Here is a 26,735-nt window from a genome sequence, read left to right as displayed (position 1 = left end):
AAATATCATTTTTAGAATAATTGTAAGCAAAACTAAAATTAACTGCATAAAACGCAATATACATGTTTGTAAATGTAAGAATACGGATTGTGTTTCATTTAAAACACAGTGTTTCATTTTTTATTTTTTATTTTTATTTAAGTGAGCAGTATATAGCAAAACATGTGAAAGACATGACAACAAATAAGGCAAAATAAGACAGAATCATCATTATCATCATCATACATTGGTGTTTGTGTGTGTGTGTGTGTGTGTGTGTGTGTGTGTGTGTGTGTGTGTGTGAGAGAGAGAGAGAGAGCGAGAGAGAGAGAGAGAGTGTGTGTGTGTGGGGGGGGACGACAAAGGACTTGGTAACGACAGTAGATGATAAAAAAAAAAGAAGAAAAAATCCTTATCATTAACAACAGTGGCTATAATAGTGATGATATTAACATAATAAATCATAACACAGTGTTTGTGTCATTTAGACTTTAACAAGATACTCATCAATGTAAAATAAATAAACGCTCATGTCACTCTATACATTTATTTATAGGTATTCATGGATATTGAAGAAATTACCGTAAAAGATTAGTTTACAGATGATTACAGGATGCGACAGTTTTGGATTTTATTTTGAAATACACAGCCGGTAGTAGTGTATGATTATGTTTCTAACTTGACGCAGGGGGTTGGAGATGTCCAACGTTAGCCTGGAAAATGATAGCCACTAGAGTAAAATAATGCTGTGTCTTTTACGTTTTATTATATCCAATATGTCGTCAGATGCGATGATATAATGTCGTACCTTTAGTCATTTGTCTGATACAGAGAAGCCTAGTGACAGTACTTTAACGGGCCGGTTGGTGCTAACGTCGTTGGTCGAACAGTGGCAGCTATGACGGTTAGAAGACACAGCCGACATCCCCTGACTGATCTGATTACGCTGGCCATCTTTCTGCTCGTTTTGGGAGGTCAGCTAGTTGAAACAACGTCTGAGTATGATCCCTATAAAATCCTGGGTGTTAGCAGGAGTGCCAGTCAAGCAGAAATTAAAAAGGCATACAAGAACCTGGCCAAAGAATGGTGAGTGAGTGACAGCTAGTACCAAGGACACAGTCAGTGTGTATGTGCATGTGGAGGAGTTTAACCTCCAAAGTGGTTATTAGCTAATGCATCACATGTCACTCTAATTTAAAACCTTTTAGAATCCTGTATTAGGCTATTACCCAGTTGATTTGTTATTTTTTTAAGGCATCCAGATAAGAACAAGGACCCCACAGCTGAAGACATGTTCATCAAGATTTCAAAGTCCTATGAGGTTGGATATTCTGAATGTTTGTAAATATTTCATACAAGCAGCAGATTATACCAAAGATAGTCTCACTCATTCTGTTTCACTTTCAGTACAGTACTTCTTCTCTCAGAGTGGAACTACAAAAAAGAAAGCCCTTCTATTGTATTTTAGTCTTTCCTGTTATCCTTTACACAGATTCTGTCTAATGAGGAGCGTAGGGCCAACTTTGACCGCTATGGGCAGGTGGATGAAAACCAGCCCTTTGGACAGTCACAGCATCACGGTTTCCGCAGCTTCCACAACAGCTTTTACTTTGATGAGGCTTTTTTCCATTTTCCCAGGTATTCAGTCTTGAAATAACTCAAATCTTCTGTTTGTCAATTTTAACTTCTATATTATCTTCATTCTTCCTTGCATACATGGTCCTGAATATGTATTTCCCAGCCTGTTATTTTATTTATGTACGTATAGAAGGATGTGCATTTCCTTGTGTTTGTTTTTGAGTGTTGATAAGTTAGGAAAACAAAAACTGTATAACAACCCATGACATGGAATATACATAAGAAAACATGTTAACCCTTGAAGATCTTGAACTATTTTTATGGCACCTTCCAAATTAATTTTTCCCCTACATTTAACCTTTCCCGAGTGATTTATCACTGTTTATTACTATATTTTTCAGTGAAAATCAGATTTTTTCCCATATGTAACTTACAGACCCCACAGATGTTCATAAAAGCTCAGAGTGAACTCACAGATTATTATATCAAAACAGAGAAACTAAAAAAAGTGACTTTTGCTGCAAAATACATAATTTACTGAACACAAAATAGCCATTTACAACAACTGTCCTTTATTAAACTACATAGGTTTTATTGGTGAGTCAGTGTTGGGAGGCGATGATGATGTATCCAGGTTCACCATAGATCCTTTGAATGTACAAATGTATTATATCTGATACTGCTGAAAACCTGAGGAACTGCATTTTACCTGAATTATTTAAGTGTATTGATAGGATTAGTGGTTAAAAAGTTATTAATCACTTTTATATCGGTAGATGCTTTTGGGTGCTGGCGGTTGGTTAGATCTTTGTTAAAAGAACTGTTAATCACCTAGACTGAGAAAGTCAGAAAGAGGCAATTAATTGGAATCATCATCACTCTGTAGACTTGCTCACTGTGCTACATCTGGTCCACCCCTCAGGTCCCGGGACTTTGCAGACAGCAAGTACCTGCTTCACCATGTGAGGTTTAACAGCGAGGTGTTGCCAGACAGCCATAAGAGGCCATATTTAATTAAAGTGACCTCTGACTGGTGTTTTGGATGCATCCACATTGAGCCTGTGTGGAAGGAGACTGTGCAGGAACTGGAGCCACTGGGTAAGAGCAGCTGTTGTTAAACTACTAATGGCCTTCACCCATTCTCTCAGCAGCTGTGGTCTAACCTAAAAACATTTGAACATAAATTAGATGCTTGCTCAGTTGCAGGCCATTAGGGCAAGATTGCAAGAAGAGAGAGGGTGCTTTTTGGAGAGCCAGAAGTTTCTTAAATTATTCATTGGTGTTTATTTGTTTTTCTTGGGATCACAGAACAAAGCATGAAGCCAAGGGAGGAAGGGAGTCCTATTTAATGACTGCAGGGTTCTTAGTTTGAATTTAAAGTTGTTAATTTTGTTTGCAATAACTTTACTTAACAATCGGTATATATTCTGCTGAAGTCAGAGTGAACTCACAGGTTATTATATCAAAACAACCTGTGACATTTGATGCAACAAGAAGAGTGTTAAGTTTTGTAGCCCATGTTAAAGGTAGTAGCATTTAATATGATATCATTTAATATGATATGATAGTGTCAGAGGTCCATAGGAGGTTCCTATATCCTCCTGAAGGCATCCCTCTTATTCTTTAGGGTATATGTACATTGTTCCAGTCTTAAAGTTTCATTTAAGATTTGTTTAAACAAATTAAAGGATGGGGTCTTTGCTGATTCCAGTTGAGTAGGATACATTTCTTTGCTATGTAAGATATTATGATAATCCTCTGTGACACAATGTGTCCAATGTGACACTATTTTCTGAAAAAACAAAATGCAGCCAGATACTAAAACTAGAGGTACGTGTGTTTTATGAAGTTAATCTATAATACGATCCCTCAATAGTTACAGTTAAGTAAAAGTGCTGCTGTGTGGACTGGATTTATATGTCTCTCTCTCTGTTGTGAAACAGGAACTTCTGTGTTGCATGTATTGGTTTTTACAGTCCAACACACCTACTTTTTATTGCACTTTACTGTAAGATGTCCAGTAGCAGTTTATTTTTACCTGTACACCAGGTGTGGGCATTGGCATTGTGGACTTGGGTAGTGAGCGTCGCCTGGCCAGCCAGCTGGGAGCTCATCGTGCTCCCTCCATCATTGGGCTGGTGAACGGCAGGGTGACCTTCTTCCATCAGGCTATTGTACGGCAACACATGCGACAGTTCATTGAAGACCTGCTGCCCCACAAACTGGTGGAAAAGGTGCAAACATTATATAAGTGCTATCCTCAGAGCAGATAATACTGTAGGTTCTGTCAGTAATTCCATGTTGGCCATCCTGTATTTTTGTTTACTCAAAAATGTATTTTCACTTCTCAGTTCATCTCTTTTATTATCTTGTTGAAGTTACAGTATTACTTATAAAGTGTCATTTCCAGTCATCATTGTTGTTTAAATTTATTCTTATTTAGTTAAGATTCCTCTTGAACTAATTTCCATTGTTTTTCCCAGATCACAGACAACAACTACCTATCATTTCTGGATAGCTGGCGTGTGGAAAATAAGCCCAGTATTCTCTTGTTTGACCAAGTCCCTGTTGTTCCATTTCTCTTCAAGGTATGAGATGTATTCACACCAGTGCACATGCAACAATGAGCAAAAGAAGAACAATAGTTATGATGAATTATGGTGAACTAAAGATGAGAGGATTATTTCTGTCTCTTCAAAAATGTTAATATTCTGAGCTGTAACGGTAAAGATATTTCTTTCAATTTGTAAAAAAGCGTTTGGATAAATAGTTCCTTTACACCCTTAAACAAAATTGGACATTTTAGTCTTTCATTTACAAATAAACAAAGTAAATGAGATTGCTCTGGATGTTTTTGCCACTAAACCTAATAGTTTGAAGTTCAGTTTTAATTAATCAGATGAATATTCATTGTATAAAATGATAATTTTATGTAAATACAGTATAAGACTATGTGGAACTCTCCTCTTTCACACTTTCTACTCTTTATGTTGTGTTTATATTTAAGACTCTTGTCCTCTCACACTCTGCAGTTAACAGCTTTTGCCTTCAGAGACTATGTGCGTTTCGGCTACGTAGACCAGGGAGACAAACAGATTACTCGCCTACTTCGACAGTTCAACATAAACACATATGCCCCAACCATGCTCCTGTTTAAGGAGGACACTGAAAGGCCTGTGGACATCATCCAGGTACAGCCTGTAGTTCATGCAGCCTGCATAGTTCATGTTCTTTCTTGTTTGGTATTTACAGATTTTGTTGGTGCTGCTGTGTTCTTGCATAGCTTCTCTTACTCAGAACGTTACTTTATTTGCATTCCTGTTACACCTGGCCTATGTCATCTTTCCTGTTTCAGGCCAGGGGAATGAAAAGGCAGATCATGGATGAGTTTGTCTCCAACAATAAGTTCCTGCAGGTGCCTCGACTGGTCAACCAGCAACTTTTTGATGAGCTGTGTCCTGTCAAGCAGTTCCACAGACGCAGAAAGTAAGACATTTTATGATCAGTCATAATCCTGGTCTCTCTTTAGCCTGGTTGTTCCTGATGCATGTTAAAATAAAATAACATTTAACATAGGCCAATTGTGAGTTAGAGAAATCCAAATAGAAAGCAGACTATAGCATCAATTTTGTAAATACATTAATACTTTAAGTTGAGTTAACCGATTGACTTGTTTGCAGGTTCTGTATCCTGCTGATCACAGGTGAGGACCAGGCTTTTGTATCAAGCAATAAAGCCTTCCTGGACTTTGCCACAGCCAACAAAAAAGATGTGCTACGATTTGCATACGTCTACCAGCGTCAGCAGCAGCCGCTCTGTCAGGCTCTGCTTCCTAACCAGCCTGCACTTTCACCTCAGGTCAGTGGCAGACATTCAGTACACTCAATGCACACACAAACACAGCAGTTTTTCACTTACAAGAAAACACACGCCATACAATTCTGTGATTCTTTGTTTGTTTATTGCAATACATCAAGAACACCCTCCCTAAAATAGAATGTATGTGGCAAATCTCAAAAAACCTTTTCTGTTTTATCCTAATGACAATGAGCACAGAGTGCACTTGCAGGCAAATAGAAAACAATATGGAAATGAAACTGATATCAGATGAGCAATAGATTTGATAGGTGTCAAATGAACAGTATGTACATTCTGCAACACTGCAGCGCCTCAGTTTACAGTAAAAGTGCTTTGTAAAACCCTGACAGGTAGTGATCCTCGAGAGGCGGAGCCAGGCTGGGAGGGTCCTGTACCGCTCTGTGAGCGGAGGCTGGAACGGCAGCAATGAAGACAAGTTTCGCCTCCATGAAGAGCTGGAGCATCTTCAGAAGGACCCCTCCTATCTGACCTCAGACACCACGCTGCCTGAACTCAACAACGAGATGGCCCCGGTAAGATCCATTCAGCGTATCTGTGGGATTATCATGCTGGTTCTGCACAGACATGTAGACAGGAACTGATTTTAATGTCTATGTGTTTTTCTTTTTTATTGTTGCATCTCAGATATTTATCATCCAGTGGATGAATGCTGCGTATGATTACATCCTTCAAATATATGACGACCTTCTCTACTCAAACTGGTAAGATGACACTTTCCCAGGAAGACTGCAGTATTTACTGTACGGCAAAGCAGGAAATGGAGATGACTGTGATGTACTTGTAAGGATATTTATAAAATGTAACTGAAACTGAATTCAAGTGATACTGAGCACTAAAATATGATTTTCAACTTGTAAAATAAGTTATAGGGCTTAATTTTAATGATATTCATCCATGCTAGTGGTACTGTAAGTAAAAAAAACTGTATTTTGTAGATGAATATGGCTCAGCATACTCATCTGTTTTGAAATCATATTTATCCTTCCTACTCTAATGCTGACATAGAGTCAACTGTTTTGGATAAATCTACGACATGAAAAACTTTGTCAACTATAACTCCCGTGATCCTTACCCAAACCAGTCCAGCCCATTGACATAAATGTCTTTTATTAAATTATATCTTTACTTTCATTCTAAGTCAGATACCATCCTTTTCATTATTCTGAATAGTTAGTAAGAGGTTGAGAGGGGGACGAGGAGGAGCTGAATGTCCATATGTGGATGTGTGACAGGAGTAATTCAGGGACAAATGCAGTACAATCACAGTACAGTTATGCAAGAAAATGTGAGGGTCAGAAAGGGTTAATTTGTGAATTTATTCTACTTTACCACCTTAGGACGGCACACATATAAAAATTGATATCACCATTATGTTCACTACATTGATTTTGTTCCCTACATTAACTGAAGCCCTGAAGTGATCCTCAAACCAACCAGACTCTCCCAATGATAACAGTGATTCTACAGTTAAATCTGTCATTTAGCTAGCTGGTATTACTGTGTGACTGGTATTTTAACCAGTGTTAGCTAGTTGAAGTGTTAGTAAAGGTTCAAATCTGTTGTACTTTTGAATTCATTCAACTCTGGGACTCAAACATTAGAAGAGTTTTGCACCTACTTGAGTCTATAATTGTCCTTTTTTTGTAAAATGAAATGATAAAATGCAGCCATATTGAATATTCAATAGTTATTGTGGTTATGACATTTTAATTGTTTCTCCCAAAGGCGAGAGATGATGCCCATCCTGTCACTGATCTTCTCCGCCCTCTTCATTCTTTTTGGCACTGTCATCATCCAGGCCTTCAGGTGAGAGAGCCTGTTACTGCTGCTTAAACGAAGTATTGAATGTGTTAACCAGTATTATGCTGACTTGCTTGAAAAAAGAAACTGTGTACTGCATGTGTATCATATTTGTCTTTGTATTCTTTGCGATGGTTCCTGGCTGATCCACATTCAAGTCAGATCCTTAAGGATGGTTGCCCAGTTTTTTTTTTAGCAACCACCTGGATGTTTTCCTTTCTATGCTCTTGTTTTCAGTGAGCCAGGTGAGAACAAACCTCAGAAACCAAAGCCAAAGGAACAACCGCAACCTGATGATGATGGGTCAAGTAGAGCAAATACCTCAAGGTAATGTACTGAGATGAAGAACACACAATATGGACACACAGTACTTTGACCATCAGATGCAACAATAGACAAAAAAACACAGGAGAGCTTAAAAGAGTGTTCCTGTTCTTAAGTACAATACCTCCAAAGTGTATTTTGTAGTTTATCCAGCTGGACCTTCAGTCAACTAATCAGCAAATGTTTTCAACCAAATATTCCAGAGTATATAGTATAGTATTATTTTGACTCATAATTTTACAGATTTTACGGAGGACTGGTATGAAGTTGGAGTCTATTTTGTTCTCTCAGCCAGTCATTTTTTTTTTTTAACGTTAGCATTCCCAAGATAACCAAAAGTTTCCGTTGCCTGCATCCTTAATAACAGTCACAAAGCACAGAGTTCTTTGTAAAGGCCTCAAGTTGGATTCTCATAGATGTCAGTGCTGTAACTGTAATTAGCTGTCATTAGCTTAGAAATGTAGTCAGGTAGCTCCCAGCACAACACGTAAGCAAGCAAAGTTCTTCCATAGTGAACCTTTTGCCTTGTCCCTTCACAACAGGTCAATCAAACAAATAATGGACATAAATCCTTAAAGCAGAAATGTAACCCACAGTTAACATTGTTTGTAAACTAAAGTCAACCCTTTTCTCTTCTCTTTGGTCCGTGCAGCCGTCCTCCTAAAAAGGACTTTTTGGAAGTGACAGAGCTCACAGACATGACGTACATCAGTAACCTGGTTAAGCTGAGACCTGGTCACATCAATGTTGTACTGGTGCTCACAGATGCTTCTAAAAATGCCCTGCTCAAGAAGTTTGCGAAAGAAGTCTACACGTTCTCTGGGTAAGGCTGAGCAGCATGTGTATTATGATGGTTTTAGAGGCTGCAGTACCCCAATTGTTTGGTTTTTAGTTCAACAGCCCGAAGGGTCTGATGGACTATTGGTATCAGTTGACGTCCATCCATAAACAATTTTTCAAGAATCTTCTTCTCCAAAACTGTCTGTCAGAATGACTTGATATTTGTCGTGGAATATTTTTGGGATAAGGTCTACAAAGTTTGTTCAAATTTTTGAAAGTTAAAAAATTCCCATTGGTTTATAACGGGACAGATTTCAAAGTGCAATAATTTGAAAACAGTTGAAGGTATTGATATAATTACTATTGGCAATAGATAGGAAGTCACATTTGGGCTTTCATTTGGTGCCATGACCTTTGACCTTGAGTGACCTTGAAAGGTCAAACCCAAGGTCATTTAAGTCCTGATATCTACAAACTTCTTCTCCAAAACTGTCAAGCAGAATCAATTGAAATTAATAGCAGAAGTTCCTTGGTGCAAGGTTTACCAAGTTTGTTTGTTCAAAGAATTGAGAAATATTGATTTTTGTGTTTGAGGCTTGAGGCTTTCATTTGGTGCCATGACCTTTGACCTTGAGTGACCTTGAAAGGTCAAACGAATGTCAATTAATGTCTAAATATGCTGTTGGATTACAGGGCTCCTGATCCTATTTTCCTTTGTATGCAGTGCTCAGAATAAGACTTTAAAATCATGCATGTGAACTTGTGATCTAAAGACTTAGTGTTGAGGGTTATAAGAAAGACATCATTATGCTTCCTCCCCATAATAATAATGGAATTATGGAGATTTTTTTTAGGAAAAATATTTATTAATCCAGTTGTCTCTCTGCTCACAGAACCCAGACACTACACTTCTCCTTCCTCAACGCTGATAAGCACCGCCACTGGATGCCAACGCTACTTCGTTCGGCCTCTGGTGCCACTCACATATCCGATGAAGAGGAGGAGTCTTCAGACTACACTGGCCACGTCCTGGCTCTCAATGGCCACAAGAGATACTTTTGCATGTTCAGGCCAGTCTTCACCGGGGACGACCCCAGCGATTCCTCATCAGATACCTCATTATCCTTTGACAGCAGAAGAAAGTCCCGGTCTCGGTCCAGGTCCAGCTCCCATTCTCGATCCCGGTCCCATTCTAGGGAGGACAGGGTGGGTGCCAAGAGGGGTTCTAGCAGGGCCACCAACATAGACGTTCACCATAAGCTGGACAAGCTGGGACTCTGGATGGAGAGGCTGATGGAGGGGACTCTGCCCAGACTGCAGGTCCCTGACTGGCCTTCCCTGAAAGAAACAGAAAGCTGAGGTCAAAGTAAGAAATGGCAGCAGCTACACAACATTGCAGTTTTCTAATTATTACTTACGTTCTCATTCAGGTAGATTGCCACTGAACTGTTGTGTGTGTTTACACTGTTTTGTTACAGTTACTCCCAGAAGTGAATATGCACTGTTAGAATTATGTCACTGTAACTTTCCAAGCAGCTCCACGAGAGGTACTGAGGTGAGATTTTATACAGTGGACAGTGTGTACTCACTTCTATGAGCTACTGTAATTTGTGCATTAAATGGTATTCAGGAAGTGAAAACCGTTGAAAAGGTATTCCACAAACCCCCCATGTGTATACCTAGAAGGATGCTGAGATGAAGATGTGTCTGGTATTTTCCTATCTTTATGAACACTGTTTTATGAATGAATCAGTTTTGAAGAGTGTCTTCTGACATGTTCTTAAAACATCATATAAATGTAGCTCATACCACAGACACTAGATATGACGGTACAAATGTTAGCTTTGACCTCTGTACGTGATCAGATCTCCATATGAATAAAGGCATGAATATCGAGCCTTTTGCACTCAGTCTATAGATAAATTATTTTTAACTGTTAGGTTAAAGTAGATTATTGCTCTTGCATATATTACACAGCTTCTATGTGAATCCAGGAATAAGGGCATGCAGAGTCTCACAGCATGGTAAGCAGCAATAATACACTTTTTTATATAATATCACCTAGACTTCAGTATGTTTTTAAGACATAGCTGTTACATAAGAGGTTTTCCAAATCATGCTGTCGTGCTGCACAGACTATATCATCATTTCTTTTGCTGCTGTTTTATTTGGGATTTAAATAAGATTATGCTGCTTGCCAAGTTTAAACTAATAATATTGAATATTGTTTGTTGGGTAAGTGGTACCCATATTGATGCTGATCTGCCTTTTTGTCTTTACATTTGCTTTTTATGTTGTCATTAATGTTTGACTCATTCTATCATTTACTGTTATCCCATCACACTTCCTTTTTATGAAGTTTGTGCCCGTAAATGTTAATGCATGGAATAGGTCAACCTAAAATCACTAAATATGTATAGAGTTAGCACTGACAACCTAACTGTTTAAATCCTTCTGTCTTTTCCCTTTTCTCTTTAACTGAATAATTTGCTGCTCAACAAACACTAGTTGCAGTCCTAAACTTGTTTTTCTTGAATGTCAGTCAATACTTCATCTATATTGATATCCAACTCTATGAGATGAGGTGCAATTTATGAAAATAAACTTTTTATTTGTTTTATTTATGACTGTGTGGACGCATTTGAACTGAGGTAATTTTTTGTCTTCCATAATGCTTTAATAAATATTTTCTTTACAACAATTAAAGTTTCCAGTGTTCAAATAGGTAAATAAACTGCAGTAATTTTCAGGTACAAACCACTGAACTTTGACACAAGTACACATACCCACTCAGTCCAACTGCATTTTGTGCTATATAACATTTCAGCCTTTGTATAAACAGTAGAGAAATGACAACCAGAATGATCCACCACTACACATAATCTCATAAAATCTTACAAGAGACAGAACCTGCAGTCTGGACAGGGAACCCATCATTAAGCTGAATATACACTGGGTGATTTTGGCCTGTCCCACACAAATATAGCAAGATCTTTCTTTGGTTGTGGCTGAAATACTGTTCCCAAATTGCTATCAAATATCACTGATATGAAACTGACTGGTAAAGAGAAGTGTGGTAGGAAAAAGGTGGACAAGAAACAGGAAATACCACAAACTTTAAATTTTTACCTTGAGATGGGAACATGTCTGATATATTCTTGTCTTTCCTCATAATATGTGATATGTAACTCAAACTACAGCCACTCGACATAATGTTTCAAATGAACTCAGACTGAAATAACATATTTTTGTGATCAGATCTTTATGGGCTTTGTTTAGATGCAGGTTTATTAAAGTCTTGATTAGTGATCAGTTTACATGTAGTCTATGGCTTAACTATTTTAACCATTACTGGCCTTTGCTCTTATACATGATGCAGCTTTTTTGTAAATGCAGGCATAAGGACATCCAGAATTGTAAGGCACAAACCTTTTACATAACACCATCATAACTGTTTTCAAGCAATTACTCATAAGGGTAAGCTTATTATAATATTGAACATTATACCAAGATTGATGAAATCTGCTTTTTTGTTTCTTTTATTGTAGGCCAACCATTTTAACATTATGTTGCTTATCCTACTATAATGGATGTTTTTGTGCCTGGCGGGTGTGTGTCCGATTGATGTCCCGATGTTGCAGCACGGGAGGGCGTACGGGTGCAATGCCACTGTTGCACCACGGGAGGGTGCTATTGTACAATGCCACCATGGTTACAATACCGCTAGTTAATATTAATTCTTAATTTTTTTCAAATTTGTGCACTTATGAAAGTTAATGCATGAAAGAGGTTGACCTAAAATCACTGAATAGTTGTAGAATTAGCAAATGTAAAAATGTAAATGTTTACCCTCATGTCTTTTCCTTTACAAAGTAATTTGTTGTGCAACAAATATTTGTAGTACTCAAGTCACTTGAACTTCATCTATAGGACATTCAACTGCATATGCAGTATAAAGAGCAGTATGTGAAAATAAACTTTATTAATTAGACACTTGACCTGCTGTAACTGTAATTTTCAATCATGCTTTAATTTTTTAAAACAAAAATATGATCAAATGAGTTCATGGACTATATGAGCACCTTGTAGACACTTTCACTTAATTTTACAACCAACAACATAACAATTACACCAATGTCTATTAACATAACAGTATACACAAAATAAACTTAATACATTTAAATACTGTGTGACACAGTTTACAATCAGCATCTAATACAAGAACAAATAGTAACCATAAATATAACTACTTTTGACATTAATGCATGTTCAACATGTGTATTAAACAGTACAGGTTCATGTCATGGTGGCTCAGAAGCAGCACTCATTTTTTGTGTTTGAACACAGGCTCAGAACTCATTTGGAATGTTGAATACTTTGCTCATGGACAGGTCCTCTGGGCCAAAGGACACCGGCAGCAGCTCGTCCACAGTCATCTTCAGGTATGATCCATCAGGCTTTGACAGGTACACGTCCCAATTCGGCCCAAACTGAGAGAGAAATGGCAACATTTACATATAGCTAATAGCACAAACACATAATATGACCAACGTGACTTTAGGTCAGTGAATTTAGTCAGCTCCTATGCCTGTTCACATGTTCAACCTCCAGGATCATAACAATGATGCAATGGATTGACTTGAGATTTTATAAGAAAAGTTTGGTGCCATCTTCAGGCTCTTCACTTTTTTCGGTTACCTTTGACCAACGGCCTTTAAAACCATTTTACACTCATGTATAAGCTGCAGAGAAATACATCCAAATACCATACACATCAGGGTAATGCCACCTCAAATCACTAGATTTCAGAAAATGTTCTCAACTGATCATCTCCTAATCAAGTCATACTCTCAAAAAATATTATTAATCCTAGTATATGATACAAAAACAAATATTGTTTGGTTGATTCCCCAATAAATGTAGTTTGGTTAAAGATACCAATGCAGGCATGATCGTTCTAGTGTTATAATTGTTTTAATGGTAAACCTTGTCACACATGAGTAATATTTAATATGAAGTAATTTGCCTGATAAATAAATTAAAAAAAAAAAAAACGTATTTCTTCTAGTTAAATACTTTGTCACTACATTAGTACTATATCATAACAAATGAATATTCAATAAGAAAGATCTGATTGTGATTCAAAGTGGAGATTCACTGAGCAAAAATGCTCTCATGCACAATATGTGTGTAAGTATTTATTTACTGATTTATTTTTTACTGTTTTCCAGCTGTAATTTGGCAAATATGCAATTTACAGAAGTCAAAAACATCTTGTGTCTTGGAGTAACTCCTGAAAATGTCATGCTTCATAAATAGTTCTTACTGAATTTAACATCTTTAAGCCCCATATATCTAAAAAATAAATAAATACATAAATACATAAAAATAAGGCTGAAAATTTGCATGGCATGTACTATGAGTGATAACATTATCCTCTACATGTATGAACCAGACTGGAGATGGTCAGTCAGGAGGACACAGGTGATTTTGCCTAGACTGACCCATCCGAGATAATCCCTTTTATTATTATTAAATATGAAGTGAACTCTGAACTTTTAACTCTGATAAACTCTGTGTTACCCAACAGAGGTGTTCACAGTGACCACTACTGTCTCACAGAGCCACTGTACTGACCGTTGACCCTGTTGGACCTGTTGTTTCTGAGGCTGCCAATGGCTCACCTCACAGGACATTTACAAAAGTTCAGTCACTGCACTTTGTTAATGAGAAACTAGCCTCTGTTATTTATTTACCGTTGCTTCTGCAAGACAGTGTAAATAAAAACTTAGGACAAGCCTCCTAAAGCAAACATAAAAACAAACACTCCAGATGAAAACATTTTGTCCTACAGTAAAGGCAAGTGTACATCACAAATGAACAGACATCGACAGTGTTTGCAAATGGACGATACCTCTCTCATGAACTGTCTGCAGCCGCCACATGGGGAGATGAAGTGGTCACTGAGGTCACTGAAGAAGAAGAAGAAGAAGAAGAAGAAGAAGAAGAAGAAGAAGAAGAAGAAGAAGAAGAAGAAGAAGAAGAAGAAGAAGAAGAAGAAGAAGAAGAAGAAGAAGAAGAAGAAGAAGAAGAAGAAGAAGAAGAAGAAAGCATCATTAGGTTTAAAGGAAAACTGTGGAGAATCAGACAAGTATTATCCATCTGTGTTTATACTGAATGCAAAAATGTGGTTGTTGAATTTTCCATTTTAAAGCTTTGTACTACTATTTATCTATGTACTAATTTAATTTAATTCAAGTATTTATTTTTGTTTAGTTTTATTTTTTATGTTTGGATAGTGGTTATTGTGGTTTAGTAGCAAGTATTTTCTTTTTAATTAATTAATTAATTAATTAATTAATTAATTAATTAATTAATTAATTAATTAATTAATTAATTTTTCTATTACCTCTGCCAAGGAGGTTATGTTTTTGCTGGTGTTGGTTTGTCTGTCTGCCTGTCTGTGTGCAAGATAACTCAAAAAGTTATGGGCGGATTTGGATGAAAATTTCAGGAAATGTTGATACTGGCACAAGGAACAAATGATAAAATGTTGGTGGTGATCGGGCGGGGGGGGGGCACAGGGGGGCACAGTGGGGCCCATGGGGGGGCCCACTGATCTGCCTTGGCGGAGGTCTGTGCTTCTAGTCTGTGCATAGTGCTTGTACTGGTATAGTAGCTTAATTTAATGTAATTTTATTTAATGTAATTTAATGTAATTTAATGTAATGTAATTTAATTTAATTTAATTTAATTTAATCATTTGTGTCTGTTTTGCATGTTTTAAATAGTACATGTACAAATACATAATAGGACTATTTAAAAATCATTTAATAGAATCAGTAGTGGTTTTTTGTTATTGCTTATTCATGCTTGTAAATGATCAACATAACTGTAACGTTAATCTTCTTCACTGTTTTGTTTTTAGAGTGACACAGTAAACTCAAATCTAACCGGGCATAACAAGTGAAAAATTATCTTTTGGCTAACACTGGCACATTTACAGTGATGTCGATTAATGTGCTCTGTCTTTGCCAAATAAATAAATATCATTAAACTAATAGGACTGATTCATCTTCACAGTGTCTTGGTGATAAACATTAGGGAGTTTTGACACAGGTATAGGTAAAATATAACAGTTTATGTTTATTTAGATCTGGTACTTTGCCTCTTGCTTCACTTTGGTTTAACTTTTGACCAAATGTTACAGAGCTGTTTGATGACATAAGACTGACTCATGTTTGGTTGATGTCAGGGGGAAGTTTTACAGTTTGTCAAAGCAAAAAGAGGGTGGATTTATGACGTGCAGTGAAGTGAGTCACGTCAGGTGATACAGGCAGTACAGGAACGATGAACATGCTTTACAACACGTTTAATGCATCTTGCAGGAAATACAGGAAATGACATGATTTTGAGTCTGTATTGCGCAAAATGCAACATTACCTGGTGATTGCAATGGCCTTGAATGCTCTGTAGCCCTCTGACACCGCCTTTGAGATTGCATTCCTCTCAGCACACAAACCGAGGTTGTAACAGGCATTTTCCACATTGCAACCTGATGAGGACACAGTGCATAATGAAAATAAGGTTGTACAAAAGGCCTGGATATGTAAAAAGAGGCTTTTTCACCATGAAAGGGAGCGTCTGTTTATTTCTTGTGTCCTGGCTAAATAATTACTCTGGGGGTCTTTGCACTCACAGTTCTTTGCCAGCTATTTACCCCCCAAACACTTCTGTACAGAGGCACGTGACTTCCTAAGCTTTGGACTGTCTGACAGCGCAGACAGACAGACAGACAGGACAGGTCTGTCTTTGCCGAGCTGTTGACAATGATTTGTCGTACCCCACCAGTACAAACAGTACTGTTTGACACAAAAGGTCACCTTAGTTCAGTGGAAAGTTAAGACTTAGATTTTTGACCATGACTGCAGGACAGATGCCAAAATAAAACCCTTAATGTTAGTTATTTTAGCTGTTGTCAGATAATCATTAACATGCTAGGTCAAAATAACCCACTGATCAAGATAAGGAAAAATGTCTCTATATTTCTGCTTATAACACATTGACCCTTAGATACTTAAAAAACAACCATAAAACTACTTTTGTGGTGAGTTCATAATGATTTTTTCTATACATTTTACAAAGTGATGTATCACCGTTTAATAAAGAATTATTCTCTACATCTTACATTTTTCAGTGAAAGTCAAGTATTTTCCATGATTTAATTTACTGATAATGTAGATGTCCATAAAGGCTCAAAGTAAATTCAAGTCATTATATCAAAACAGAGAAACTTGAAGAAAAAGTTACTTTTCTAGCTAAATACATCATTAACTAACAAAACAAGTGTCTACATCCATAGTCATTTATCAAACTATATAGATTCTATTAGTGATTCAGAATTATAGAAGATGACAGTGCTTCCATGTTCACTGCAAAACCTCATGTCCAAAAAAAGACACATCTGAAGCTGCCAAAGGTGGACAAATTGTCTTTTACCTGAATTATTTAATGTATTGATAGAATTAGTTGTTATTAATAATTTTAGATCAGTAGATGCTTTTGGTCACTTTAGGTTGTTTAGGTCTTTGAGGGCTAAAATAAAAAAAATCCTTCTTGTGTCCAAAATGTTGGACTATTGTAAAGATCAGTGTATCACAACAGGCCTGAATAAAACAACAGAATAGAATCGACTATTCTTTAACGTAAACAGTACTATTTCTGGTTACAATTTGGTCAAATTTTCCCCAATTTTTGTTTATTTTTATATTTACAAGGTTTGTAGTTTATAATTAGTAATGATCTTACATGAACATGTTGTTATTAAATCTCAACCCTTTATACACTGTTGCCAATGAAGGTGGAATAATTTTGTTTTCAGACACATTCCTCTTTTTATTTTTATTTAGACACATCGGTAATAACCTTTGTCCTGGTACAATGATAACATATGGTTACACTTTATCTATCAAGAATAAATCACATCGTCACAATCATTTCATGAGAAAAAGCACAAATATTTTATTCTAAATTCATGGGCGACAGTGTATGTACTCAAAGTCTGAAAACACAGTGCATCTTGTACTTTACCTGTAAATACACGGTGGTCGAGGGTGAGGAGAGCAGCCCCCACTCTGAATTTGCTGTATGGGCAGTACGCCTGTTTCTTTGCCTCCTGCGACTGGAGGATCAGCTTTTTGACTGTGTCCTGGGTCAGCTGTCCTCCACTGAGGTCCTTTATATGCATCACCTCTGCGCCGAACTTGACTTTGTCCATAGTTGCTCTTGAGGGTTGTAAGGTTCTGTTTGAGTCACTGAATGACTGCATTGTTGCTCTGCTTTAAATATGAAGGGAGAAGGAGAGGGGGGAGAGGACACAGTCACAGCCAATCACTGCCCAGGATGTCAACACTCCACGCTGTCATTATGCAACAGGAGGCAGTTTTATTGTTGCCATTATTCATCATCTACATGTTGGTGTAGACAAGATATTAAAGGACATTTTCAGGGGGATTATAGGGAGTGTAAGTGAGTCGCCTTGAACTTGGGTCCTCTGACAGAACAGGTCAGGGATATTTAAGCCACCTGCCTGTGTGATGCTTTGTTCTGGTTTCTGACATGTGCTGTGGTTGTAGGCCTTTGTTTACTGCTGCACAGGGGTGTAGATTTACTTGGAAGGGGCTAAATGTGTATTCAGTCAGCTGTGTATTTGTTTCAGCTCTCATGTCTCATGTTAGTGCATTCCTCAGTGTTCCTTTCTATCCACCACGGTGCAAAGGAGGCGCAGAGTTCAGTAGGTTCAGTAGATTTGGAGACTGTGAGTATAGCTGCACATTTGGGAAACATGTTAATCTATGTGTGTTTTTTTTTTTTTGTATATGAATATTTACCTTTTTGTGATTACAAGTTGACAGAAAGAATTAAAATTTTTCAATGAGGCTCATTAATTTTCATGGCAAATGCTTTATAAACAAAGTGTTATATTTGTTTGTTTTTTATACGCATATTTTTTTTGTAATAATATAGACATCAGAAACTTCCTAAACTTCAACAGAAATTATGAACTTGGTCAGCAATACAGTATTTTTTTTTTTTTTCACGTATCTCTTGTTATTTGTGTTATCTGTTGTACACTGTTAAAACTGAGAATCATGCTGAAATACTAATAATTAAATTAATTCAACATTTATTTAACAGCTGTATTAAGTCTAATTTAGATGAAATACATTAAGATAATTTATTTAACTTTTAACCAATTTCTCAAGGGACAAAAACCACTTAAACATTGAGGCTTTAATTAATTTTAAAGCCACTAATTTCAATAATTTTCCATTTTCACCTCATGTTGGTACTTTTTTAATTGATATTTTACATTTGTTTACAACAACAACTCATTGGTTGTTGTTATTGCTGTAAAAAAAAGATTTGCTCTGGAATAAAGTGGAAATAAATGAATCACTGATGTGTTGTTTTCTAAATGTGTTGTAATAAATTTCCACTAAAATCTACATGTCAAATCTAATCTCACTCTCTTCTTGCAAAATAATTTCTTTAGTACATCTAACTACCCTTTTTATTTTCTTTATTGTTTAAATCTGCTCAGTAATATTACCTAATACACTGCTTCCCATAAAGCTGGAATAAGGTATTTTTACCTCTTCTTCATAAAATCATTATAACAATGTGATTTATTCTCGATAGATCAAGTGTAACTGGGATTCAGTACATAATTGTACCTGGCCAAAGGTGATTAGTGATGTATATTAATAGGAATAAAACTAGAAACAATGGTAGAATGGATGTTTCTATATGAGGGTTGAGATTTAATTACAACAGTGAATCACTTTCATTTGTATCATATGAGTTCATTACTGATCATACGCTTCTAAACTGGTAAATCTAACAAAAACTGATGAAAATTTGATCTCATTGTAAGAAGTAGTAGTGTTGACTTGAATTTTGCTTTACATGTTACAGTGATAATAAAGATTATTCTTTTCTGAAAACAAAATTATTCCAACTTTTCAAGTAACTTGTTCATTTTTTTCAGTATACATTTTGTACTTTTGATGTGCTCTTTGTACACCACTGGTATAATCAATCGCTGACTAATAAAGCACACACCCAAAAAAATCATCTCTGCTCTGTGAGTGTGTGTGCCTCATTACTTCCTGAGTTCCAGTCCCTTCCTGATTTCTTCATTCACAACCCCACCCCCTTCCAAAAAATGCAAAATTGTTACTGTGATATCTTGCTTTGAAAAAAAGTTGACTTTTCCAGTTCAGATGACAATAACAGAGGAGACAGTGTGCGAAAATATGCATCTTTATTTTAAAGTTCAACTTCTCTTTGAGCTCTTAAGAAATGGAGACCTCAAAGACTAACATTACCTTGGATTACTTCCTAAAAATAGATTAAAAAACATCAAATACAGCAGACAACAAACAGTAGAAAATTTAGCAAATACCTATTGCAGTTTTTAATAAAACTACTCCATGTTCATTTAGATATTTGGCATCATTAGGATCCATTAAACTGTGAATGACCCGGTAGAGTCAAATGAGGTGCTCATTAGAGTCTAATTATCTGGTGACCCAGCTGATCCAGTCGAGGTAGTTTTTGACATTGGTGTAAACGCCAGGGTAGTAAGCATAGGCACAGCCGATTCCCCAAGACACAATGCCCACAAATTTACCATTACAAACAAGAGGTCCTCCTGAGTCGCCCTGGAGGTTGAAAAGAAAACAATTACACAATTAGAATGAGTTCTTCAGTTAGTAGGACACATTTTATTAATAGCAACAGTTTGAAAAATGAAAGCTGAACCTTGTGCTTTTACAAATGATTGAAACTGAAGATGTGATATTAAAAAGCTGCATAGTCTATTTTATGACTGACACTGTCCTGTAACAAACTCTCATATTTTAAGTAAGTAAGTAAATAAGTAAGTAAGAAAGTAAGTAAGTAATTTTTATTTATAGAGTACTTTTCACAGACAGTCACAAAGTGCTTTACAGTGCGAAAAATGAATAAAACATTACAAATAAAATACAATTAGAATTCCAGTAAAACACAATAAAATATAATTAAAAACAATTAAAATATGATAAATACATAAAGTGCAATCAGTTTGTAGTGGCCCTGAGTCAGTTGGGAAATTAAAAAGCCTGTTTGAACAGGACTTAATATCAGGTTGAATTGTATCATACTGTATTTTGTCATACTGTAGTGCATCATTCATTCAGTCAGTAACAAGTTCTACTACAGGGTTGACACATAGAGACAAACCATTCACTCTTACATTCACACCTACATGCAATTTAGTGTCCAATTAATCTATTAATGTGCACATGTTTGGATGCATGGGATGAAGCATATATTTCATCACACTTTATTGTTTCTTTTTTTTTTAAACTCTGTATCACAATTTGTCACATCATGTTGTATATTATTGTACTGTTTTCTGTCATATTGTATCATATTGCATCACATTGCATATGACATTGTGTTATGTTGTATCTTATGGGATTGTATCATATTGTATCATTTCATGTTGCATCTTAACGTACTATATCTACTCTGTAAAAGTTTTTTTTTCACTTCGTATTGTATTGCATTATATCATAGCGTATTGTATCGTATGGCATCGCATCGCATCACATCACATAATATAATATAATATAATGTCATATCATATATCATATCATATCATGACATCTAACAAGTCTGACATTTTTACTCCTTATTGTATCATACTCTATTTTGTTGTATTATGTTGTGCTGTATTGTAATGTATCACATAATATTGTTTTCTACAGTCTACTGTAACAAGCCATCCACTTTTTACTCATATCATATTGCACTGTAATACATTGCTGTATATTATACTTAATTTTATCATATTATATTATGTCATCACATGTGACACTGTACTGTAACAAACCCTATTCTTTTTATTCATCCTGTCCTATCATAATGTATTGTAACATAGTGTACCATATTACATTGTATTATATTGTATTGTAATTTATTGCATATTGGGTTGTGCCTCATTATTTCACAGTTCTAATAACATATTGCATGGTTAACTTTATCATATTGTATTATATTATGTCATCACATCTGACACTGTATTGTAGCAAGGCCTCCTTTTTTGCTAGCATTTTAATATTAATTTAGCCCGTTTGACATATTTCATTTCACAGATGCTAAACATGAAAACAAAGCTCTTCTTCACTCTCTTTCCCAAGTGTCTCACCTGACAAGCGTCCTTCCCTCCTGTGAGCTTGCCAGCACAGATCATGTTTCCTGTGATTCTGAAGTAGTAGTACCTCCAGCAGTTGGGAATGATGTCCACATCTACCGCATTCAGCACAGGTGACAAATTGTAACCGAAGACCCTGGTCACACCCCAGCCGCTGACGGTGCATCGGGTAAAGGGTGCCACGAGTGGGGCGCTGGGGTCTGGCAAAGGGGCCAACCCAACACCATTGGTCAGGTTAGCTGGTCTGCTCAGCTAACAGAGAGACACCAAAACAGTCCTTTAATAAGACAAGTGTAAAACAGCATTGTACAATTATATCTATATTATTATTATTATTACTATTATTATTAATAATAATAATAATAATAATAATAATAATAATAATAATAATAATAATTATTATTATTATTATTATTATTATTATTATTATTAAAGGGGCTCCTAGACTTATTCATGGAAATTAATTAAAGCTTGCTAATGACAAGAGTTTTATAAAAATTAACAGTAATAAATGCAGACAGATGCAACGTTTACGTAAGTTACATTCTTCAAAACATGTTCATTATGACTGAAACAGGTCTAATGGTGAAACAGCCAAGGAGGAGGACAGTTCCTACTGTGTCCAAAATTGAAATTCACACAGCACTCTGAACTTAATTTGCATAGTAAATCCCCCTATATCCACAATGAAAAGCAATGAGTTGGCATTTTCACTGACTGGAAGTGATGTAAGTAGACTTCTAACAGACCCTTTTCACAGCCATGGGCAGTGTAACGCAGAGGCAGCGAATACAACCAGTAACAATAAAAGCAGAGACACGGGGTGTACTACTAAACCTGTGGAAATAATGTGGTTTGTCGTAAAAGTATACTGATGATGCACTGGTGGAAGAGCTCATCTGAGCTATTTTAAATATTGTTGGATAGTTTAATAATTAAAGTATCATATTCTATAAGATCAGCATATGCTTAGTGTTGTTGTCAACTTTTCCTGTGATTTTCTGCTGTTTTCACCTTTATGACATTTTCCAGTTAATCCCAGAGTTTCATGAAATGGAAATACTCAAGTAAAGTATTCTAATAATCTTATTTGCAATGTTATGCAGGTGCATTATGCAAGCCCTGCATTGTTTGTAAATGTCAATAATAAAGTTTCAGTTTGTTTATGAGGAAAATACTGAAAATTAATTTTGATTAATTGTGTTGCAGATGACAGATCTGCACCTGGAATCAGTGTTTTAAACACAAAACTCTTGTAACTCACAGCCCAAACTAGAGGATAAAATAAATATTTGTTTTATATTTACATGGTAAATATTCTTTAAAATGTTTGGCAACAAAGTAAGGTGTGATACCATGATTGACAGATTTAAAGTTCTACAACAATTAAATGTATTTGTAAATATTTATCAAATTGTTGAATTCAGTAATATTTACTAAGTATTTCACACTTACTTAATTCTTAAATCCAAATACACTGTTGCCCATAAAGTTGGAATAAAATATTTTTATCTCTTCTCATAAAGTGATTGTGAAAATAAGATTTCTTTTTGACAGATAAAGTGTAACTGGTCAAAGGTGATTACTGATATGTATAAATAGGAATAAAAATAGGAATGTGTCTAAAAACAAAATTATTCCAAATTTATGGGCAACAGTGTAATTACTTAAACAATTTAAAAACACATAAAAAATGCAAAATGAAAATAATGCAAAATTAAGTATGAATTATCAATACATTCTGTATATATGCATTACAATGATATTTGTTAAAAGTGACTTTTGCCAATTTCAATGACAAATGTTGCTTTTATTTATTTACTTAGTACTAATTCACCCCAGTCTCAGGTTTTACAGCTTGTGTCTCGGTTATGTCATATTTCACAGCCAAACCTTACCTTGAGCAGCATGATGTCACTGTCAAATGTCCAGGGTCTGTAATTGTGGTGCTTGATGATTAAGGTGACATTAAAAATCTGCTCATTTTCCTCCTTCTCAAAGATTTTGTGTTTGCCCAAAGCCACTTGGACTAAACGACTCCTACAAGAGTGAAACAGATGCAACGGCTGAGTTCTTATGTGCCTGTCTGAACACTACTCATCAGATAAAAGTCACCTAAAGGCTGATTAACATCAACCTACAGCATCAATGTTATGTTGTAAATCTGCAGTGACTTACGGCCTCCAGCAGTGGGCAGCAGATACCACCCACAATGGATGGATGAGGGTTCCTCCACAGAAGGGTATTCCGAAGAAACGGAGTGAGGCTTGGTAGGCTATGGTCCCGGGATCTACCTCCTTACCTCCAATAATCCTTTTATCTGTGTCTTCAGCACCTAAAATCCAAAGAGATGGTTTCTGTCCAGGCTGCTTCTTATACATGAAAATCTTCACAATTATAACATTTACTCATAGCTTTTTATATTTCCTCTCTACAGATTATTATTTTAATCCTGTTTGAGCCTTTAATGATGTGTTAGTCATATAAATGCATTTTTCTCACCAGTTAGGCTTACAACAAGTAGAAGGAGCACTGATAGGAGAGTGGATTTAGCCAGGTTCATCTTATTTGTTACTAAAAAAGCAAAAAAACACATATGGTCAGAATAAAGAAATGGTCTCATGTCATATTTTATGTATTTAAATGTGTTTTAGTCCAGCAGAGCAGAGTTAAGTCACAACAAAGTTTAGTCACCCATGCACAGCTAATCAGGTGTCTTATTACCATTTGACAAAACTAATAAAAAAGGAGATTTTTCTGTGATAAAGAACATTGGTTATTTTTGCAAAGGCCATCTGTGGAAATAACAATAACATGTAGACGTTTTGATGTGCAGCAGAACTTAAGTCAATTGTCCTGCAAGTTGATGTCAACTTTTATGTGTTAAAGAGTGAATAAATTTTGAATGCTGAGCTGAAATTATTTCACATGGAAGACACTTTTGTATTCAGATGTTTAGTTAAAAAGGTAGAAAGTGGAAAGATAGATTTATTTCTGGAGACAGAAAAAACTGAAAAACCATAACAAGAAAACTTAAAGAAAACTCATAAAACTCATGTAAGCTGTTGTGCATGTAGACTTGAACTCATACAATCAAATATACCATTATATAGTAGTTTACAGTTGTTAATTACAGTGCATAGAAATTAAATACAGACGTGACACGTTGCAATTCTGCCTAGTTTACAGTTTCATCTTCCGTCATATAAACAACTGGTGCTCTACATTTTTAACATGGCATTTTCCAACACAATCCTGCATCTAACAAATAATATTAATGCATATTCAATTGCAAATCACTTCTGTACAAAGCTGCCTTACCTGATTAAAAGTTAAGTTGTTAAACAGTCCATACACTGGCGTACACACTCCTTGCACACTCCTCCTCTCATACCTGGACATAAAGTTTGAGTTCTCTCAGTTGCCTCTCTTTTATACTGTAACCATGTCTGTCAGTTTCATTGTTTGCTGCCATTGTCCGTCATATATCTTAAGTGAAAGTAGAGCGTCTGACCTAGTACAGGTAAAAAAAAAAAAAAAACAAAACACACACACACACAGAAAACACCAGGATTCTCTTTTCTTACGCCTCAATTTCTAAGGTCTTTGTTCTCACATATTGTTCAGTAATGGAAACAAAGTGAAGCTTTACAGAGATGAAACCCAACAAGCCAGAGAAGTTGATATAATATACTCTGCAGACATGTTGTTAGTGTATCCAGTGATGTTGTATGATATATTTGCCCCCAAGTGTAGAACCGCCCAAAGACCTTTGAGAATATAACATTAAGTATAATTGAACAAGGAAACACTTTTTCTCAGAAATTCTTTGGTAAAGGGATAGCTTTCAGTGCGGTGTACATCAGAGTAAAAAAAAATGCTTCGTCATAGGATGGGTTTGCACGTTGAATGTGGTAATATGTGTGATATGTGTGTTTTCCTTCTCCCCTCACATGCTCATCCATCCCCCCCAGGTGTCACTCTCACTTTGGTTCCCAGCAAATCCCCTCCCCAATTCTGAGTTCCCACACATGGGGGCGTTTTTTGGAACATAACTCATAGAATCCATGCAGTGTGTTCACTCCCCAAGGTGTCATCCCAGCTGTGAAGGTGAAAGGTGATAGCGTGCTCCTTTCTCCCCAGGTGCAAAGCTGAGGTGATAAACAGGATGCCTGTGTTTGTGTGTCTGTTTTGAGGGAGAGATAGCGAGGCAGGGAGCAGCATGAGATGCCTTGTGCAGAAGTGCATGTGCGTTGCAGACATATCAGTGCTGAATCTATAAGGAGCACGTGTCACTATACTGTCATGTGTGCAGACAAACCTGTTCAACCCATGAGGACTAAACTCAACACTAAAGATTCATATTAGCGCTTTAAAATGATAGATGATGTTACATGCAAACAAGCACATGAGAAGTAAAAAATGCATGCCTTCATCCTGTCTGTATACTTTTCCAAATCGACACAATCAAAAGTAATCATCAGTCATTGTATTATATTGTGTTATAGTGTTATTGAAAATACTAAATAGTCATTATACCTTAAGGCACTACTTCAAAAATTACACCAACATATTGTTAGTATATTTAAAAACATATTAACAGAAAGCTTGTTAAAATCAGCTGAATTATAAACAAATGGAGGAAATTAAATTGAGATGTTTATGTAAAATTCAAGCTGTATTATGGATAATTATGATCAGAAACTATAATAGGCAAAACAAGATTATTTATTGCCTTTATAGCCATTTTATACACAATGTGCTTCATCCAGAGTGATTCTTCTTCTTCAGCGATAAATTAGATAGATAGATAGCTAGATAGATAGATAGATAGATAGATAGATAGATAGATAGATAGATAGATAGATAGATAGATAGATAGATAGATAGATAGATAGATAGATAGATAGATAGATAGATAGATAGATAGATAGATAGATAGATAGATAGATAGATAGATAGATAGATAGATAGATAGATAGAGGGGTTGGACAAAATAATGGAAACACCTTAAAAAATCAACAAAATATAATTTAATATGGTGTAGGTCCGCCTTTTGCGGCAATTACAGCCTCAATTCTCCGAGGTATTGATTCATACAACTTGTGAATTGTTTCCAAAGGAATTTTAA

The 26,735-nt window shown here is 36.0% G+C and overlaps 3 protein-coding genes across 3 annotated transcripts; 1 reads left to right on the top strand and 2 right to left on the bottom strand.

Moving 5' to 3' along the window:
* Nucleotides 1-654: 654 nt before the first annotated feature.
* On the top strand, nt 655-11,041 carry LOC115418976 (dnaJ homolog subfamily C member 16-like). The gene is made up of 15 exons (XM_030133543.1): nt 655-1,065; nt 1,234-1,300; nt 1,472-1,617; nt 2,480-2,655; nt 3,607-3,791; nt 4,041-4,145; nt 4,590-4,748; nt 4,913-5,043; nt 5,238-5,415; nt 5,766-5,948; nt 6,061-6,137; nt 7,162-7,242; nt 7,474-7,563; nt 8,213-8,383; nt 9,234-11,041. The coding sequence occupies exons 1-15, from the start codon at nt 878-880 to the stop codon at nt 9,697-9,699; spliced, it is 2,403 nt and encodes an 800-aa protein (XP_029989403.1). The 5' UTR covers nt 655-877; the 3' UTR covers nt 9,700-11,041.
* A 1,262-nt stretch (nt 11,042-12,303) lies between these two features.
* On the bottom strand, nt 12,304-17,648 carry cdab (cytidine deaminase b). The gene is made up of 4 exons (XM_030133548.1): nt 17,431-17,648; nt 15,784-15,895; nt 14,255-14,312; nt 12,304-12,830 (listed from the first exon to the last, which is right to left on the bottom strand). The coding sequence occupies exons 1-4, from the start codon at nt 17,615-17,617 to the stop codon at nt 12,690-12,692; spliced, it is 498 nt and encodes a 165-aa protein (XP_029989408.1). The 5' UTR covers nt 17,618-17,648; the 3' UTR covers nt 12,304-12,689.
* A 2,087-nt stretch (nt 17,649-19,735) lies between these two features.
* Nucleotides 19,736-24,167, bottom strand: LOC115418978 (anionic trypsin-2). The gene is made up of 5 exons (XM_030133547.1): nt 24,107-24,167; nt 23,783-23,939; nt 23,503-23,644; nt 21,599-21,856; nt 19,736-20,066 (listed from the first exon to the last, which is right to left on the bottom strand). Exons 1-5 carry the CDS (start codon nt 24,165-24,167, stop codon nt 19,923-19,925), a joined length of 762 nt encoding a protein of 253 aa, XP_029989407.1. The 3' UTR covers nt 19,736-19,922.
* Between the last annotated feature and the right edge of the window lie 2,568 nt (nt 24,168-26,735).

Source organism: Sphaeramia orbicularis, chromosome 5, assembly GCF_902148855.1.
Source record: "Sphaeramia orbicularis chromosome 5, fSphaOr1.1, whole genome shotgun sequence".
Lineage (NCBI taxonomy): Eukaryota > Metazoa > Chordata > Actinopteri > Kurtiformes > Apogonidae > Sphaeramia > Sphaeramia orbicularis.
Note: the sequence above shows the minus strand (reverse complement) of the source record. Positions and strands in the feature narration are given on the sequence as shown.

Excerpts from the sequence above, each read along its gene's own strand:
- LOC115418976 (XM_030133543.1), top strand. The coding sequence starts at position 878 with ATGACGGTTAGAAGACACAGCCGACATCCCCTGACTGATCTGATTACG. Across the intron at positions 1,066-1,233 it reads AAGAACCTGGCCAAAGAATG|GCATCCAGATAAGAACAAGG; the intron begins GTGAGTGAGTGA and ends TATTTTTTTAAG. Across the intron at positions 5,949-6,060 it reads TCAACAACGAGATGGCCCCG|ATATTTATCATCCAGTGGAT; the intron begins GTAAGATCCATT and ends GTTGCATCTCAG.
- cdab (XM_030133548.1), bottom strand. The coding sequence starts at position 17,617 with ATGGACAAAGTCAAGTTCGGCGCAGAGGTGATGCATATAAAGGACCTC. Across the intron at positions 15,896-17,430 it reads CGACCACCGTGTATTTACAG|GTTGCAATGTGGAAAATGCC; the intron begins GTAAAGTACAAG and ends TGTCCTCATCAG. Across the intron at positions 12,831-14,254 it reads GCAGACAGTTCATGAGAGAG|TTTGGGCCGAATTGGGACGT; the intron begins GTATCGTCCATT and ends TTTCTCTCTCAG.
- LOC115418978 (XM_030133547.1), bottom strand. The coding sequence starts at position 24,167 with ATGAACCTGGCTAAATCCACTCTCCTATCAGTGCTCCTTCTACTTGTT. Across the intron at positions 23,645-23,782 it reads GCTGCCCACTGCTGGAGGCC|GAGTCGTTTAGTCCAAGTGG; the intron begins GTAAGTCACTGC and ends TCACTCTTGTAG. Across the intron at positions 21,857-23,502 it reads GTGACATCATGCTGCTCAAG|CTGAGCAGACCAGCTAACCT; the intron begins GTAAGGTTTGGC and ends TCTCTCTGTTAG.